At 51.1% G+C, this 18,804-nt stretch overlaps 1 protein-coding gene across 10 annotated transcripts in view; it reads right to left on the bottom strand.

The window, feature by feature from the left end:
• MKNK1 (MAPK interacting serine/threonine kinase 1) overlaps positions 1-18,804 on the bottom strand; it is a 41,988-nt gene that overhangs the window by 9,754 nt on the left and 13,430 nt on the right. For 3 of the 10 annotated variants that reach the window (XM_089337399.1, XM_089337394.1, XM_089337398.1), the window contains exons 3-9: positions 16,356-16,461; positions 14,190-14,291; positions 12,071-12,168; positions 8,558-8,637; positions 7,048-7,121; positions 5,209-5,313; positions 1,929-1,984 (exon numbers count right to left, since the gene is read on the bottom strand). In XM_089337399.1, coding sequence (XP_089193525.1) covers positions 1,929-1,984; positions 5,209-5,313; positions 7,048-7,121; positions 8,558-8,637; positions 12,071-12,168; positions 14,190-14,291; positions 16,356-16,371 — 531 coding nt within the window. In that variant the 5' untranslated portion in view covers positions 16,372-16,461. Of the gene's footprint in view, positions 1-1,928; positions 1,985-2,471; positions 2,790-5,208; positions 5,314-7,047; positions 7,122-8,557; positions 8,638-12,070; positions 12,169-14,189; positions 14,292-14,948; positions 15,094-15,985; positions 16,107-16,355; positions 16,462-16,561; positions 17,132-18,804 lie in introns of those variants that run through there. The other 7 variants (XM_017346328.4, XM_002715662.6, XM_017346327.4 and 4 more) reach the window with 5 other exon arrangements.

Here is an 18,804-nt window from a genome sequence, read left to right as displayed (position 1 = left end):
TATTTATTTTTCATTTTATTTGAAAGGCAGAGAGACTGGGAGAGACAGACAAAGAGATCCTTCATTCACTGGTTCACTCCCCAAATGCCTGCAACAGGTGCGACTGGGCCAGGCCAGAGCCAGAAGCCTGGTACTCAATCCGGTCTCCCTAGGCGGCAGGGACCCAAGTACCCGGCCCCTAACCTGCTGCTTCTCAGGCTGCATGAAAGCAGGATACTAGAACAGGAAGCAGAGCTGAGACCCGACCCAAGCACTCCACTGTGGGATGTGGTGTCCCAAGAGGTGCCTCGGCCACTGTGCCAAACATCTGCTCCCTTTGCCTCTTGAAACTGGATCGTTTATCTTCTTGCTGTTGAGTGGTAGGAGTTCTTTATGGGCTGGCGCCGTGGCTCAATAGGCTAATCCTCCGCCTAGCGGCGCCGGCACACAGGGTTCTAGTCCCGGTCGGGGCGCCGGATTCTGTCCCGGTTGCCCCTCTTCCAGGCCAGCTCTCTGCTGTGGCCAGGGAGTGCAGTGGAGGATGGCCCAAGTGCTTGGGCCCTGCACCCCAGGATAAGTACCTGGCTCCTTGCTTCGGATCAGCGCGCCAGCCGCGGCGGCCATTGGAGGATGAACCAACGGCAAAAGGAAGACCTTTCTGTCTCTCTCTCTCTCACTGTCCACTCTGCCTGTCAAAAAAAAAAAAAAAAAAAAGAGTTCTTTATGTATTTTGGACATTAAACCCTTGTCGGACATATGACTTGTAAAATACTTTCTTCCATCCTATAGGATGACTTTTCACTTTCTTGATGTCCTCTGAGATTTAAGTCTCTTTTGATTTCAGTTTCTCCCACCATAAAAAGGGGGGCAGCAAACATGCCATGAGAAGCAAAGGCATCATGGGACATGAAAGCACACTGCTAATCAGAGATGGTATTGGGTAGTGCAGAGCACCCGCGTGGTTCTTGGGTCAGACGACCTTAGTTTTATTCCGGGCTTTTTTGCTTAGCCACTGAGCGACTGCACAGGTCCCTCAGCCTCTCTGGGCTTCTGTTTCCTCACCCATAAAATGAGGAGAATAATAGCACCTATCTTGAGATAGTTTATAAATACTAAATAAATACAAGTGTGGGGTGCAATGCAAGCCTCAAGACATGCTAACTGTAATTATGAATAATAATCATGGTAATAATAAATTACAAAGTTTTATGTCAGAACCACTGACAGGAAGTCACAGATTTTACTTGAACTAGGATATTAATATCCCCACAAGACAGTTGTAAGTACCAGGATGGTGTTTGCTCTCACTCACAGCCATTCCTTATTTATACACCAAGACATGTGTGTTTTCACATATGGAGCCATGAACATGAGCCATGAGCGCCAAACTCTGTCCTAACAAACACAGAATTTGTCAAATCCATACACTCCATGGAAATGCAAATGCTCCCCTGTATTAGTAGATTGAGTTGAGGCAACATATAAAATAGGTTGCATGTGTTCAACCCGAGGCATACACGTATTCTTTTTAATGAGCACCGTTGGAAATAAAAATGGAAACAGAAACCCTCAAGAAGTGGGTTCCTAATCATTCCTTGCGGTGGTGGGTGCCATCCGGCGTGTACCTCGTAACAGACACCACTCACAGGCAGACTGAGCTGCTCACGACCCACAACAGCTGCTCCAGAGGTAGGTGCACTGGGCTAGAAGACAGTAATTTTGTAGCCTACAAACTTGTAGTCCTAAGCCAATCACAGAGCAAGGACAAAGAGCAAAGAAGGGACAAGGATGGAGCCTACTCGGGGTGGGGAGACACTGCACAGCAGAATAACATGCTCAGAGGAATCTGTTCAAGCTGGTCCCAGGAGAGGTCCTAGAAATCCACACTGGGATCTGGAAGCTCCCCTCCTCAGAGAAAGTGGAAACATCTCAAGCCTGGTCCTAAGTACCTTTTCTGGAGACTCACACAAAATATTCTCTGGCTTCAGATCGCGGTGGGCGATGCCTGCAATGACAAAGAGCAGAGAAATGGTTAACATGTGCACGTAATTATCAAACATTCCACACACAATTAATTTTTTCCAAATGCTGTTGTTCGCAGATTAATTCCCAATTATGGTACATTAAAAAATCAACGAGCTGCAGGAGGCAGAAGTAACCAGAGATGCAGACCAAAAGCACAGTGGATTCCCCAGTTCTGGTGGAAGCAGAGGCTTTAGCAGTCTGCCAGGGATAAGAAGGGCTAGATGAATCCCAGCCAGCCCACCTTTCAGGACCGCAGCGAGGACGGAGAGTGAGCCAGCCTAATGCAGAGCAGAGCAGAGCAGAGCAGAGGGCGCCGCAAACAGCAATGCTTGGAAAAGCAGTGCAGAAATAATTAGTGCCTTGTTTGAGAGCATCTCTGGGGGCTTGCGCTGCTCTACCTCATTTCTTCTTGTGTAGCTGATTTTATTTTTTTAAAAGATTTATTTTTATTTATTTGCAACAGTTACAGAGAGAGAGGTAGAGGTCTTCCATCTGCTGGTTCACTCTCCAAATGGCTGCAACAGCCGGAGCTGAATCAATCCAAAGCCAGGAGCCAGGAGCTTCTTCCGAGTCTCTCACGTGGTTGCAGGGGCCCAAGGACTTGGGCCATCCTCCGCTGCTTTCCCAGGCCCATTAGCAGGGAGCTGGATCGGAAGTGGAGCAGCCAGGACTTGAACCGACACCCATGTGGAATGCCAGTGCTGCAGGCTGGGGTTTTAACCTGCTGTGCCACAGCGCCAACCCCTTGTAGCTGATTTTAAAAAAGATTCTTCTGGTGCAACTTCCTGAACGTTTAGGGGACTGAGTGTTAGTACATAGATCTCCCAAAGCTTGCCCGATTCCCTTCTCACCTGTCCTGCACGGCCCAGCAGAAGAGCAAGGCCCGAGGGTGCTGTCCCTAAGGGAAGAGCCCCTGCCTTTGGTAGAGGCCTCCCTCAGGAGACGGCAGTCCTCCCATGAGGGTTAAAACCTGGCCAGGAAGGCCCCTGAGGAGAAGCATCTTCTAAGAAAGAAAGGCACGAAGAAGCAACGCTGAGGGGCCTTAGGGGCAGCGGGGTGCTTTCCTCCTTCCTTCCAGGGCACACAGCACAGAGGAGCTGGGAGCCTGAGCGACTGCCTGCAAACGCTGGGAGGCAGCAGGGGTCCTGGAGGCGCTGGGACGAGCACATGTGCTTTACTAACACTTCCCAGGCAGAACGGCGGCCCGGCAAGCTGCGGAACTTCATCAGTCTCCTAATTGAATGAGAACCCAGAGCAACTCAGTCCGGCCTGCACAAATTGAGCCGGGCTACAGCTCGCCGCACTAAAAGTGAAGGATATTTTCCATTACAGCAAGCGCTCCCACAGCAGGCTCACGAGCCACACATGGAGCCTTACTCTCCAAATAGGTGCCCGTGGCCCAGCCGTCCCCCAGCCCGCGCGCTCAGAGAGCCCGGCTGTACTAATGGGCCTGCCTGTGCGAGCACACCGGCCATCGAGCTGCTCCGGTTCATTTCCCAGAGGTCAAGCTGCAGTGCGTCCAGTACTTACAAGTATGGAACTTGTTTCAGGCCTGACCCATTCTTGCCCAATTCATCTTCCCAGCGTGAAGTTATTTAGAAAACAGCCCAGTTCAGCTGAAAATCGTTTTTCATCCCCTCCACCTTGTGGTCACGGGGGCGGCTGGCCAGCTAGATGCTAACAAGCACTTCAGAACTCCTAAGACACCGGTAGCCTCTGTTCCCTTTAGTGCATTCTTGTAAATAAATAAATAATAAAAGCGCCTTTACCCCTCCTTCAAGGTATGGCTCTTGTGAAAAGCATGACCCAGTTCTGCAGTCTGCAGCAGCGGCTCGGGGAGCAGTTGTAAATCTCTGTCAGGCAGGTGTTACTACACGCATCCCAGCTTTCAGAAACACAACTGGCGCTATTCATCACGTGCGCAAAGGACAGACAGCCCCTTCTTGGAGCTCGCGTCCCCGGTGCGAGTCAGGGCCCGCCAGGATGTGCACCTGCTTTGGCCGCTGGTAGGGAAGGGGTGGAGCACAACCTCCCACACACAGGCCCCGCCAGGGTGCACTTGCTGGTGCCAACGGGGATGTGTGAGTGGCGTGCCTGCAACTGGTTCAGAGCTGTGGTGTGGCTTGCCGGGGTCTACAATTGTGAAGAGGGTGGAGCTAAGACACAAGGTGTCTGCTGCACTCCCACCCCTACCAGGCAGAAGACTTGAAGGTTTAAGGGAGTTAACACCAGGAATAAAAATATTTTCTATGTAGGGGATGAGGATGGAGGAAATAACGCTGATTGAAGAAGTAGTATGTGCCAGGAATGATGCTCCACCTATGCTATACCTACACAGCTGTGATGTAAGACACACACAATTATGTAAATAACTAGATACAACACTTGGAGTGCCAATGAGGTGTTAACTACGGTTGTGAGGGAGATCATCTCTCTTAATTCTCACCACAACCTTTAGAGGTAGGCATTATTACCAGGAGGGCACATAACTGGAGAAAGGTGAAGCCAGAATTCAGTTTTTCCCTTGTACTGCATTAAGGCAAGTTAAAAAAAAAAAAAAGTATGTAAAAGTCGATTTAGGGAAACGTGAAAACATTTAATTTGCAAACAGATTTCATTCACTGCCGAAGTCCTTAAATAACCACTCCTGGGAAAGGACGTAACTCACACAGCAGCAGCCCTCCGGTCACCCCCGTGACGGTCAACTGGCCCCTGACGCGCATGTGAAACAGAAAGCGTGTTTTTCATTTCCTGCAAACAAGATCTATTAAGCTCCATGTGGCCTAGCTTGCCAGTTTTGAAGGGAGAGATACAAGTGATGTATTTCAAAAGGCTAGAAGGAGTTAACACCGAAGCGTCACAGAACGGTCACGTTACTGTTCTTACGTTCTACATTCTTCGTCAGGAAAAGCAAAGGCACAGCACTCACACACTCACTCTCACGTCTACACACTCACAAACACCCTGCTCTCTGTGCAGCTTACTCTTCTTCCTCCCTGCTCTTTCTTCCGTCTTCTATGTCCCAGGCACAGCAGGCGCCCGGGAGTCATCCTGGATGGCCCTCCCCAGCCTGCAGTGGGCAGGTTCAAATCTCCAGCTGGCTGCTGGCTGCACCGGCTCCAGCACCAGCCTGGAGCCTGCCCTTCACCCCCGGTATCCGGGGGGTGGACCAGCCCACCCCGCTCAGGGAAGTGCTTGGTTCACCTTTGGTATGCAGGAAGTCGAGCGCAGCAGCAACGTCCCGCACCACTCGGCTGGCTTCTCGCTCGTTGAAGTGCTTCCGCTTCTGGATGTGGGCGAGGATGGAGCCTGGGGAACAGAGGGGACACCAAAGAACGGCTCCTGAGGCGCTCCAAGGCCAAGTTGTCCAAGTCTGAGGCGGGGATGCAGGCTGACTCGTTGTTAAATGTCCAGCACCAAGCACAGTGCCTGGCACAGAGCAGATCCCAGCATGTATCTGTTGAACAAAACTGGACTGCTCTCTTCTGTTCCTGTCTATGAAGGGCTCAGAAGGGAGATGGGACAACTGCTCACACGGTGGACTAACGCCATGAAAAGGGAATGCCTCCAGGCCCGAGGCGGCCAGTCTGTAGGAACAGTTCCTCCCCGGCATCTGACCTCAGGCCCAATCCAGAGTAAGTGCCAGCCCTGCCCAGATACACAGAGGTCGGAAAGTGGGGGAAGCCCGCTTCCACTGGGGGTTTCCATATTTTATTAATATAACTTTTGTTGGCAATTGCTAGCATTTATTGCATAGTTACTATGCACCAAGCACTATGCAAAACCCTCTAAAAGTTACCCTAACCACAGCTATACTTAGTTATCCCTCTTTTATAGATGGTGAACCTGACATCAAAAATGATTAAGCACTTGCCCAAACCATCCACCAGTGAGTGATGGACGCAGGATGCAGGCCTGGCAAGGCCATCCTCAGAGCCTGTGCAGACTGCCCGGCAGCAGGACTGGCAGTCCAACTGGCCTCAACAGAGCTAGCTCCGAGTGGCACGGCCAAGAGCACCCCCGCTGTGTCCAGCATTGCAAGGACAGCATTCACAGTCCCGGCTGTGGGGCGAGCAGGCCAGACCCAGGCCAGACCCAGGCTTGGCTCCGTGTGGTGTAGACTCACCACTGGAAGCCATTTCTCAGCACACGGCACTGTCTAAGAGCCACCCTTCACTGAACCTTTAGTGCCTGCTGGGCACGGCGCTAAGCATTTCACGTGAATTATCTCATTTAATCTTCACAGCAACCCAGTGAGGCAGACACTATCAATACCCCCATTTTACAGATGAGAATACTGCTCAGAAATGGCTAAGTGACCTGCCCAAGGCCACGTGGCTATTAAGCTATGGATTTCGATTTAAGCATAGCTTTGTTGGTTTCTAAGTCATGCTCCCTTAACCATGAAGCCCCTCCGTGCAGCTCTCTACTCAGCTGCACACATGCCTGTCACCTTTACCTTGTACCATGTCCTCAGGCTGGCTGAGTGATGGGGCGGGAAAGGGCTTCCCTAGCCCCTCTGCGTATCAGAAAAGCAACTCAAATATACAGCCCAGTGACACGTCTGGGGATAATGGCAGTACGGAGTGGGCACAAAAGGCATCTTTCCACCTGAAGGCTGGCACCTTCTCAGGATTCCCTCTGTCCTGGGTCAGCACCCCAAACAATAGGACCCTTCCCTCTGACTTAGCCTTTCTAGACCACACTGTGTAAGCGAGAGATTCCACCCCGTAATTAACTTCATTAAACAGTGAACGTGTGAAAGGAGGGGCTGATGGACTGAGCACTAAACGTGCCCTTATACGACTCCTATTCCAATGGAAAAGCATTTAGAGAATGCCCACTCAGGTGACATTCTATGCTCTGCAAAATGCTAATTATCACCCTTCCCTCCGGCCACCCTGCTCCCAAATCAAGGGCAGTGTTTAAGTCCTTCGTCCTTTCCATCGGCCTGACTCGCTTTGGAAGTCTCTGGGATGCATGATGGATGATCCCCACCCGGCTCTTAATCAGAAGTCCACACGCATACTCAACAGTAAGTACCTCCTTGCAATTTCTCAAAGACCAAGTAAAACCTTGTGTCGTCTTCAAAGAACTCAATCAGCTCCAAAATGTTCCTTAAATCGGGAAGAATAGGAGGAGAGGGAAAAGGGGGTGGGGAGAGATGATATCATACGTTAAAGTCCACTTACAAATACACAACTCAAAAGTACACAACACCCTGCAGCGGGAGCAGAAATCAACTTGGAATCAGAATGCACATGAAAGACCCATGTTTGAGAAGCAGCCAATGGTGTTAGCAAGATTCAGGTCACCTTATCTTTCCATAATGTGTAGTCTCTGGTGTTTTCACCAAGCCTGTGCTGTCAAACCCCAACCCTAAAACCCACTAGGTAGAGTTATAAAAAAGTCCCGGTCACATTAAACTGAATAAAATCTGCAGCCGACTGGAAGCAATTGCGGCTAATAACACTGAATAGTAGGTGTGTGTCCTGGAGGCAAGCAGCAAATAATTACTTGCCCTCCCTCTTGCCCATAAATCACGGGGCAGTATTTACATTGCCTGGAGAAAATGGAAACATCTGTCAAATAGACTTGGGGCCTAACGTGGGCACCGCTAGACCCTAACTGCTAAGCGCTGCTTAATGAAACGGCCGCGTTCCCGGCCACTGTAGCACTTGTGGCCTTCCCCGGTGAGCACTCTCTGTCTGCCCGAGTACTGCGGTGCTCTGCCAACAAGGTCGTCTTGTAACTCAGGAGGGAAGCCACCAGCCTGGATATTGGCGGTGTTGGGGGCTTTTTTCTTTTAAAGAATGAAATAAACCAAGTAGAGTCTCTAATGCTGAACTAAGAAGCTGCAGGGCTGAAAATAAAAACCTGTCCCTCGTAAAAAAATGCTGACCACTTTGGGAGACACCAGGCTTTTACTAGTGCGATGGCGTCCAAATAAGATGGCCAAATGGCCTAATTTGAAGGAAGATTGTAGAGGCAGTGCCTGGAGTTAAATCAACAGCAACCCCCAACCTCCAAGCTTAATGACAAAGCCATCAATACACCAGGCCACTGGCTCCCAGCTGACCCTGCCGTGGAGGGGGTGGGGTGCAGCCGAGTCTTAGAGGTGACCCTGACTTAAAGCCACAGAGGGAGAGCCACTCATCTGGAGCTGTGGTGAGCGGCCTGAGATGCTGATGATGGGCTGGAGGTTACCTTGGCCCAGTTACCAAGCAGGGAGTGCCAGGGGTTTCAAGACCCTTACTGGTACCTGCGCATACGCAAACATGCAAGGAATGGACATCAGCAGGCATTGTTCCCTCTTCTGTCCTGCCTGCCTTGCTGATATTCACAGTATTTCAGAACACATAGCGCCTCTGTGGCGACTGCTGCTTCTCTGCTCCTCGCCTGCTGTCTCTGAAAGATGGAGGGAGTCATGTGCAGAGGCGGAGGAGTGGGAGCTGCACCCGGCTCCAGGGGGTGCTAGGAGATAGCCTCCTTTTCTGTGGCCGCAGCTCCCCCCCCCCCCAAAGCAGTAGTGAGGAGCCCCACCCCGACTCACTTGTTTCCTTGACACTGATACAGCGTCTCCACCTCCCGGAACACTCTGTTCCGACTGTGCCCTGCTTGCTTTTCGATGATCTGTGGGAGGAATAAAACGGGTCACAGATGCCCACCTGGCTCCCACACAGCCCCTCTGCAGGAGCCCTCAGGGAGAATGCAAGGCCAGAGGCAGGCCAAAGCCAGCTCCAAGCAGGAGTCTGGAGCAGGCCTTGGCCACACAGGCACAGAGCAGCAGCCTGGCCCCAGGGCTCCGCAACCCAGCTGCTCGGCTCTGGCCAGGCACAGCTCCAAGCAAGCCGAGGAGGCTGCTGCCCTCAACTGCCCGGGGAGACTGAGGCAGCCAGCGAGACAGGGAGCTCTCTCTACTTAACCCCATTGCTGACGGGCATCTCGTTCTGCCTTCAGGGTCAGGATTCAGTTTCTGCTGAGGGATCTCCTGATGCAGGAGAAGAGAACAGGAGAGGGAGGACACACGGGGAGGAACTTAAGCTTCCAGGTCCGGCCCAGAGAACTTCCCCTTTGGAAGGCACTGTGAAGCTGTTTATATGTGAGGATACTTCAAAAAGTTTGTGGAAAATGGAATTCTAAGGTAAGTTTCTTTCAGTTAGAAAATTTCCAAATCCAGCCTAGTTTTTTTTTAATAATATATACAATTTTTCATAAATTTTTTGAAGACCCTTCATATGCATAGATTTCATATTTTTTGCATCCAACAAAAGGTCTTTTAATTCCATTTTTCCATGAACATTCAGAAATACCCTTGTACATAATCTCAGCAAACTCTTATGACAATGTCCAAAGATGAGGGGGCCAGCGCTGTGGCATAGTGGGTAAAGCTGCCATCTGCAGTGCCGGCATCCCATATGGGTGCTGGTTCAAGTCCCAGCTGCTCCACTTCCCATCCAGCTCTCTGTTATGGTTTGGGAAAGCAGTACAAGATGGCCCAAGTCCTTGGGCCCCTGCACCCATGTGGGAGACCTGGAAGAAGCTCCTGGCTACTGGCTTTGGATTGGCCCAGCTCCGGCTGTTGCAGCCAATTGGAGAATGAACCAGTGGATGGAAGACCTCTCTCTCTCTTGCTCTCTCTGCCTCTCCTTCTTTCTCTGTGTAACTCTTTCAAATAAATAAATCTTTTTTAAAAAAATAAAAAAGACAGGAAGGCACAAAACCTTTTGCCCACAGCCCAGAGCTGACTCCGGCGCCCTCTTAGCTCTGCTCCTTCCCCAGACAGCTCTTCAAGCACCTCAAGGCTTCATCTCTCCCACCACAATGGAGGCTTCCCCACACCTCCCACCTGGAGACCCTCGGCAAATGCTGACTGAAGGAATGGCGGCACCAGCAGCGGAGCAGGTGGTCTGCATGGGCATCCGCTGCCTCTCATGAGCTACCCGCACCCGCCCAGAGCCCCAGAGTGTTGCAAACAGGGCCTGTGGGCAAGTCCTCTGTGGAGCCTGGCTCTGCCTCACGGCCATCCCACGCACAGTGGGCAGCAGAGAATGGGGGTCTGCTCCTTCATTCAAAGACTGCTGTGCAGAACACCTCACACGTCCCTAGGAGCATGAACAGCCACGGCCAGCTGTACATTTCGAAACAAGCCACGTCTGCTAGCAGGCTATGTGGGACCACTCTGAGCAGTCTGAGAGTGACAGGCTGGGGGAACAGAAGCTACTCAACCCCAGCTACTCAGCTTCACTCGGCCACATTTCAGGTCTCAGTCAGGAAGAAGTACTTAGCTGGCCAACTGTCCGGTAACGGCGTCCTCCTCTCCAAGGAGGTGACAGGCTCTTGCTACCGGAGATGGAGCAGCAGAAAGAGGAAGATGGACAATGATTTGGCAAGTTACAGAGGAAATTCGAGATCAGATTATCTTGAACTTCTACTGGGACCCTGAAACCTAGAATTTCTTAGCTGATGCCCTATGGAAAGCCATCATAAACCAAGTCTTGTGGGAAGCAGCCATCTGTAGGGAGCTTTCAAAGAGCAGGGAAGACATGAGCCACGGGCAGAACTTCTGAAGCCAAAGGATTGCCAGCCAGCAGCCAGTATTTGCCCAATGATGCCAGGGCCAATTTTTTTGTGTTTTTAAAGATGTCTGTCTTATTCCTTTGTTCCTATACTCCAGGAGCCAGGAGTTTCTTCTGGGTATCCCACGTGGGTGCAGGGGCCCAAGGTCTTGGGCCATCCTCTACTGCTTTCCCAGGCCACAGCAGAGAGCTGCCATGATCCAATCTTAAAAAAAAATACATATTTCAGCTATAAGGGCATTCAAATCTCTGAAAATCAGCTTACATTTGTGGTTTTTGCCATATTTAGGCATTTTTAAAAAAAAATTCCTTGTAATTTATAGTGATCTATTTCCAAAAAGGAACAGAAGTATTGTTCTCTTATAAGTCACAGCTGGGATGGGCAAAGTTGGTTTCTTTCAGGAGCCAACTGGCTGGGCTTGCCAGTATGAGGCCGCGCTGAGACCTAGTGTTTCAGGTGGATGATCTGAAAAAAATCTGAGTTGGCCTCTTGATCTTAATAAGATCCTTTCTCTAGAACAGTGGTCCTGAAACTTTGAGGGGAGAGGTGTTTCAGAATCACCTAGGGAACTTGGTAAAAAAACAAAAAACAAAAAACAGGTGTGGACATTTGGAGCAGCGGTTAAGATGCCCCTTGGAATGTCCACTTTCTGTATTGGAATGCCTGGGTTCAAGTTCAGGCTCTGGTCTCAATTCAGATTATGGCTCAAATAACTGGGTCCCTGGGGTGTTTGTTGTGGTTCAGTAAGTTAAGCTGTGGCTGTGATGCCAGCATCCCATATCTGAGCGCTGGTTCGAGTCCTGCCTGCTCTACTTCCGATCAAGCTCCCTGCTAATGGCCTGGGAAAGGGGATCACGGCCCAAATGTTTGAGCCCCTGACACCTATGTGGGAGATCCAGATGAAGTTGAAGCTCCTGGCTCCTGGCCCAGCCCTGGATATTATTGTGGCCATCTGGGGAATGAACCAGTGGATGGAAGCTCTGTCTCTCTCTGTCACTCTTTCAACATAAATAATAAAAAAATCTTAAAAAAAAAAGGCCAGGTATCATCACTTAGAGAATTGGGAACAAGACTTAAGGAGCTTCAAAGACTTGCCCACAGATAAACAGTAATAGTTTGTCAAAACAGAGATTTAGACAGACCTTCTAATCCCAGATCTGGTGGACCACGTCCTGAAGCTGACTTTGTCAGAATCATGAAAGCGGCTGGTCATCAGCCAAGCACTGTTCTAAGCACTTCACCTATTATTATTCAATCCTCAAAATAGTTCTGTAAGGGTTCTGCTATTACATCCATTTTACAGATGAGGAAATGGAAGGACAGAGAGGTTAAGTAGCTTGCCAGGAGTAACACAGCCAGTAAGTAGAGAAGGTAAGATTTGTATCCAGAGAAGACAGCTCTGCGGAATCTGAAACTCGTTTGGTTTAGGGCAAGCTAGGAATGGCTGTTTGCAAGGCCGGGCCTGGCGTGCAGACGAGACACTCACTTTGACAGCGTACTCTTTGCCACTCTGCAGGCTTACGGCGCCTTGAACTTTGGCATAGGCTCCCTCTCCCAGCAACTCAGAGGTCAGCTTGTACACATCTAGAGGTGAAATGGGTGAGAGGAATAACAAGGTGAGTCATCCCACTGCAAGCTGGGGTGGGAAGAGGCGCCTCCGGCACCCAGCTTCCCCGCTGTGACGGCACAGGCCGAACAGGCGCACAATGACCACGGCACGCTTGCTGACGAGAAAGACGCGTCACCTCCCAGTCATCTCCGGACTCGGTTTCTCAACGAGACCACACGGAAGGCATCCTGTTCCTCTTTTGAGAGTTGAGGTTGCTGGAGGGATTGGGGTTTCCGTTCTGCAGATGCTTCTGAGCACCTACTAAGTGTCAGACAGCACAGGAGGGGCAGAACGAGGAGAGGCTCGAGTCCCTCACCTCCAGCGGTCACAGGCCCGCAGGCTTGACAGCTACACACACGAGTGGTTCAGAATGGCCCCGGCACTGGTAAGAACTATTCCTGAGGGACAAGGCGCAGGGAGAACAGCAGGGACAGGGAAAGGTTGAATCCGCTCGGGCAGTCTGGGCCATCCTCCTGGAGAGGGAACGCTCTGCGGAGCATGTGCTTTGTGGCGAGCTCCTTGCTAAGCACTGCTGAGACAACGGGGAGTAGAACACCGTTTTACACCACAGAAAGTGGACGTCACTGGAGGTTTCTGAGAAGTTTCCAGAAGTCAGCCACAGGAAATAAGAGACGGAAGTAGCCTGCAAACGATGCTTCGAGGTTTTAGGGCACTGAGTCAGAGTGGCTGTGACAGAGTAACAGGCCTGGGTTGAGAACAACTGGGTGGCCTGCCCAAGCTTACAGACAGCATGGGTTCTCTAAGCGCTCTCGAAAGGAGGCCACATCTCCACCACAGCCCTCGCTGACCTGACCTCCCTGTTCTCAGCACCTTCCTCTCATTTAAGCCCGCGGACTGAGCTGAATACTTCTATAACTGCACAAGCAATCCTCAGATAACAGTAAACACTCTCATTTTCACTGAGAGAGCAAAAGACCTGCTGATCTGGAAACTGTTCTAAAACCTCTGGGGCATTTGTAACCCATCTTCCCCTGCCACACATGCACATGTACACATAGATGTCCACTGTCTAAGTTAAGGGAAGACAAACTCCAAACCCCTCCAGTAAGTACCTTCTTGGCTCCATCGCAGTTTGGTCTTGCAGCTGCTCATGAGAATGGTGGCACACTGCTGGCGTTTTAAATGCCATCTTTCTCCCTATGGTCACCTTGCCATCAGGCCTTTACACGCACCAGCACAGGTCGGTGCTGGGGCGCCATATTCCCAACTCATAAGCACATGTTATTAGAACCACTCTACAAGACAGCCAGCTTACTGGTGTGTCTGCAAGGCTGGGAAGAGGGACCATGAGGGCCTCACAATGAGAGAAACAAGAGTTGAAGGGGACAAGTTACTCCTAGCACTAGCTTCTGATCTGGTCTGTCCCCTATAGAAGTGGCTATGGTCCACCTACCCTAGCTCCGATCACCCAATGACCACAGCATCAGCACTGAGTCATATGCCCCACGTGGGGATGGTGTCTAGAAGTGTCCGATGACCCAACACGGCACTTCCGGAACACCCGTGCACTCTTTAACACGGGATCAAGCATGTGCAGCACGAGCAGCTGCAATCTCTAGGAGCAAATTCTTTGCTTACACATGATGGAAGTTTCATTTGCAGCCCCGGCCCCTGGTGTTTCTTGCGTCCTCTAATATGGCCGTCCTACTTCTCAGCAGCCCCTCCAGGAACAGCCAGGGAAGAATCAGCTGAAGAGGAGCACGTGCACCCTGGGCAGTCTCACTCCACACACGCCCTCTGAGGTGGTGTTGGCCCATGGATGGGGGCCAGTGCATCATTCGAGAGCCTTCCCCAACCTTGCTCTCTCTGTCCCACCTTTGTGTCAATCTGCTCAGCCCATCCTTCCCCCGAATCACACAGCTAACCCCTGCTGGCTCCAGGATGGCACAGCCTGGTATCCAGACCCACGGGCAACAGAATGCTTCCCCGTGCTTGGGGAGCTACATCCCAGGGCTAGGAGAGTTGTGATACCGACCTTCAAACCTCCCCGGCAAGGAGTCGGCAGCCCGGGCTCTCCGCTTCTTCTTCTTCCTTTTCTCGCTGTCTGCGACTGAAAGGGGCTCACTGCTGCCCATCTCTGGGAGAGAAGAGGACAGGTCAGGGGAACACCACTGTACTGATCAGGCTCCAAGTTCACCCAGGAGAGAAAGAGGGAGGGGGACCAGGAGCTTTACACGGATGGTTTTTAAATATCTGTGAGGACTATTGATTTGTTTTGACCCAGAAGGCAAAACTAAAGGCAAAACCATTATAGGAGATCATTAACTGTGGAAAGGAACTCAGACAGGCAGGCTAGATTAAAGGAGGATAGCAGAAGCCTGCTTTAACCAAGCTCATTAGCGCATGGATTTAGATCTGCCACCAGTCAAACTGTATTTCCCCAACCGAATAATGACTCTGCAAGCACAGCTCCACCTGTGACGCCCTCTAGTCTCAGCACCCGAAAGGCAGGACCCAGGGAGCTGGGCGAGAAGTGGGTGGGAGCAGGGGCGTGTGCAGACAAACCACAAGCTCAGTGACCCCCCTTGGGGGAGCGCTCACAAGAGGGCTGGCAGCAGGTTGAGAATGACCTTAAAATCCTCCACGTCCCGCAGCACAGACCGAGTGCCAGTGGAGCCCACAGCATCCTCTCCCCTCCCTGGCCCTTCCAGAAGCCTGTGGTCGAGAGGTCCCCGACAGGCTGCTGGGTAAGGTCACTGTGGCAAAGACATTATTCTCTCTCACTGGCATGCACCTGGCCCCCCGTCTTCAAGGGAGGATCCGTGAGGCAGACTTCCAGACACTGGGCAGGAGAGTCAGGCAGGGGCTCAGACAGGAGGACCAGTGAGCCAGGGCCCAATCACAGGACTGTTCCTAAGACACTCCATTCGGGCCGTCCCCTGTGAAAGATAAATTACTTATAGAACATGTCATGCCCCTGATCCAGAGTGGAGCCTTAATACTCTTTGCCTGCAGTTAGAAATAATAAGATTTCTCTGAAGTCTCTGGTCTAAATCCCCACCAGGGTGATTAAACCTTTACATCCTTCTAAAATAGAGGCACTCGAGTGCTGATGGGGTGAACGGTGTGAGAGACTTTCAGACCAGCCTTCAATAAACACAGGCTCTGGGTTGCTGGTTTTTTTTCTTTTCTTTTCTTTGAGAGAGATTTTAAAATGGCTGGCTCTTTGCCCACTGAGGGGAAAAGCCCGCTCTCTTCTCAGAGGATGCGGTTGAACGTGATCAGAGAAATGGCCCGTCTGCCTGGAAGACTGATTAGCACTGATGCCCGGCCATGCGCTGTCCTCAGAGGCCAGCACACGGCGGCCGCGGAGAGAGCGCATGCAGAACGGCTTTGAGCCACCGCAATCCAGAAAGCGTGGGCAACAGCCAAGGGCCTGCCAGCTCAATGCAAACATTCTCTTGCATTCTGGGGCCCTGATGACAGCAGGTTTTACGTTATTCTTTTGAAAATAGAGAAGATAGGCACATGGAAAAAAGAAATCCACTGAAGATCTCAAAATATTACTGTAGCCAACGACTTCGAGGACAAGCTATAGCTGGGGAGTGCAACGCCCTGTGAATTCAAAGCACTACACACCAACATTGGCACCAGAACACCAACACTCATCAAGGTGAGTTAAAAGGAAAAAGCGGCCCAAGCACTTCTCCTGAGCACAGGGAGGAATTCTGCAGAAATAACATGCAGGCCCCTCATCGGCAGGAACTCAGGGAACGAGCCCGGGCCATGGATCCGCAGGCTGAGAAGGGAGCCCTGGCCCTTTATCCTGACCTTGCACGGAGTCCAATGTCAACCCTGGTCCCCATCTATTTTCTCAGCCCTGTGAGCCAAGTGCAGACAGCTTTGGGGTTCAGCTCATTCTCCATCCCCTGTCCACGTCCAGATCGAGGGCCTGAAGACAAGCAAAACAGCCGACAGGCAGGCAGTGCAGAGGAGCGGCGAGAGAGCTGGCGGCATTATAATTCACAGGGGATGCTCAGACATACTTACGACTCTAGCTAGAAAACCCTGTTAGCGGCAATTTATACTCGGCCTTTACCACAGCAGGGCTGCGGGAGCCTCTTGCGGAAGAAGCATGCCTCTGAGCTTGGCCGCACACTCACTATTAGGTTTTATGGCTTCACGCGAGAAGATCGAGTACCTGGTCTATTCTGCATGGATTCAGTGGAAGAGGGGACGCCAGAAGGCACAAATGGCTAAGCCTTGCCTTGGAAACAGAACTTGTTGTTGGAGAGTTGTGTTTGCAACTAGAAAGGAAAATGTGGGAAGACAGTGAAGTGAAAGAAACACACTTAACTTCCCTGTTTACGGGGGCTGGGGGTGGAGGGAGGGATGTCGTAATCTCACCAAGGGGTTCATGGGTCCCCACTGGGAGGCTGTCCACACTATTTTACTGCAGAGTCCCCAGGCAGGTCAGGGGCACGTTAGTCCAGTAGGCACGTAATCACTGGCTACATGCTTCCTCTGGGTGTAAGGCCCCATCGTCAAGTTGCATCTTGGCACAATGGCTTCCCTTGGCCTAGGAATTCTTGGCCATCAAAGTCCAGCTGAGAAGACCTGGGCCCTTTGCAGACAAGCTACGGTTTGTGCAAACACTTTAGAATCAGTTCAGCATCATGAAATTAGAGGGTAGTGCTGAGCAGAGCTGGGAGTTACTGCTCCATCCTGTTCTCCAACATCCTGCAAGAAGCACCCTCAGAGCACTGGTTTCATTTGGCTCCGTGTCCTGAAAGGCCAAGGCTGTCCCTTGTTCACCCACGACAGAGTGTCAGACTCCCAACAGCCATCAGACACTGCGCGCTGACATGAGACTGATGCGAGACGAGGCACACTCCAAGCGTAAGGTGCAGTGCAGGTCACGTGGGTCCCGGAGGGATGCAGTGCACGTGCTGGGAGGAACATGGGGACACCTCGGCCCTGCAGACCATGTGAAGTAAGGAGATTCAGTTCAACGAGTTCCGTTCAAGCATTTTCTCACTTCCCTGACAAACTCCACCTCAAAAAGAATCCTAGGACGCCAAAGGTCCTTACTTTTCTATCCAGAAGGCTGGTCCTTGGTATAGGACTGGGCAATGGGTCTGTTACTGAAGAGGAAAAGTGAGAATTCTTTTCAGACCCAAACTGGACGAGAGGCTCCCAGCACGTCCGCGGCTCCCAGCCCTTGCCCTCCTCTTGGGCGGGGCTTGGTGGCCACCACTTGTGTGTGTTGGCAGACAGGGAAGTGGAACTGGACAGGAAGCATGCTGCTGACAGGGAAGAATCTGATTGGTTTTAAAACTGTGTCCAGATTCTCTGTGTTGAAATTCAACATCCAGTGATAAAAATCATTTCAGGAATATTGGTGCCTTTTAGATATTAATTTTATAACCATGAAGAAAACAACAAACGCTGGGGCAGGCATCTGGCTTAGCTCCACATCCCATATGAGTGTCTGGTTTGAATCTTGGCTCCTGCTAGCGACTTCCCTGGGAGATGGCAGAGGATGACTCAAGTTCTTCGATCCCTGCCACTCACGTGGGAGACCCAGACTGAGTTCCGGGCTCCTGGCTTTGGCCTGGCCCAACCCTGGTTTTTGTGGGCATTTGGGGAGTGAATCAATTGGTAAAGATCTCTGTCTCTCTCCTTTCAAATAAAATGAAAATAAATAATTTTAAAATACTATTATTTTAATATTTTAAAAAATGCTATTTTATTTAGAGGAAATACTTAGTAAAAACAACAACAACCAAAAGTGTAATGAACATTCGCGCCTGAGAGCCAGGGGCTCTTCACTGCTCCAGGAACTCAGACAAGCTGCTTAGTTCCCCAGAGTATCAGTTTCTTTACGAGTGGGGACTTAACAACGTTTGTGGAAAACAGAATTAAAAGACAAGCTTAGGGGCTGGCGCTGCGGCGCAGCTGGCTAACACCCTGGCCTGAAGCGCCAGCATCCCATATGGGCACCAGTTCAAGTCCTGGCTGCTCTACTTCCGACCCGGCTCTCTGCTATGGCCTGGGAAAGCAGTAGAAGGCAGCCCAAGTCCTTGGGCCCCTGCACCCACGTGGGAGACCTGGAAGAAGCTCCTGGCTCCCGGCTTCGGATCGGCACAGCTCCGGCCGTTGCAGCCAATTGGGAAGTAAACCAGAGGATAGACGATCTCTCTCTCTCTCTCTCTCTCTGCTTCTCCTCTCTCTGTGTAACTCTGACTTTCAAATAAAATAAATAAATCTTAAAAAAAAAAAAAAAGAAGAAGACAAGCTTAGAATGTGTGTGACAAAGGGCCGGCGCTGTGGTGTAGTGGATAAATCTGCCGCCTGCAGTGCCGGCATCCCATATGGCACCAGTTCGAGACCCGGCTGCTCGACTTCTGACCTAGCTCTCTGCTGGCCTGGGAAAGCAGTAGAAGATGGTCCAAGTCCTTGAGCCCCTGCACCTGCATGGGAGACCCGGTAGAAGCTCCTGCTCCTGGCTTTGGATTGGCACAGCTCCAGCTGTGTGACCAACTGGTGAGTGAACCAGCAGATGGAAGACCTCTCTCTCTCTCGCTCTCTCTGCCTCTCCTTCTCTCTCTGTGTAACTCTGACTTTCAAATAAATAAATGAATCTAAAA

The sequence above is a fragment of the Oryctolagus cuniculus genome, chromosome 7 (assembly GCF_051225735.1).
Source record: "Oryctolagus cuniculus isolate XC-2025 breed Fujian yellow rabbit chromosome 7, ASM5122573v1, whole genome shotgun sequence".
In the NCBI taxonomy this organism is placed as follows: Eukaryota; Metazoa; Chordata; class Mammalia; order Lagomorpha; family Leporidae; genus Oryctolagus; species Oryctolagus cuniculus.
The sequence above is the reverse complement of the archived record's forward strand: the minus strand, read 5'-3'. Positions and strand labels throughout refer to the sequence as shown.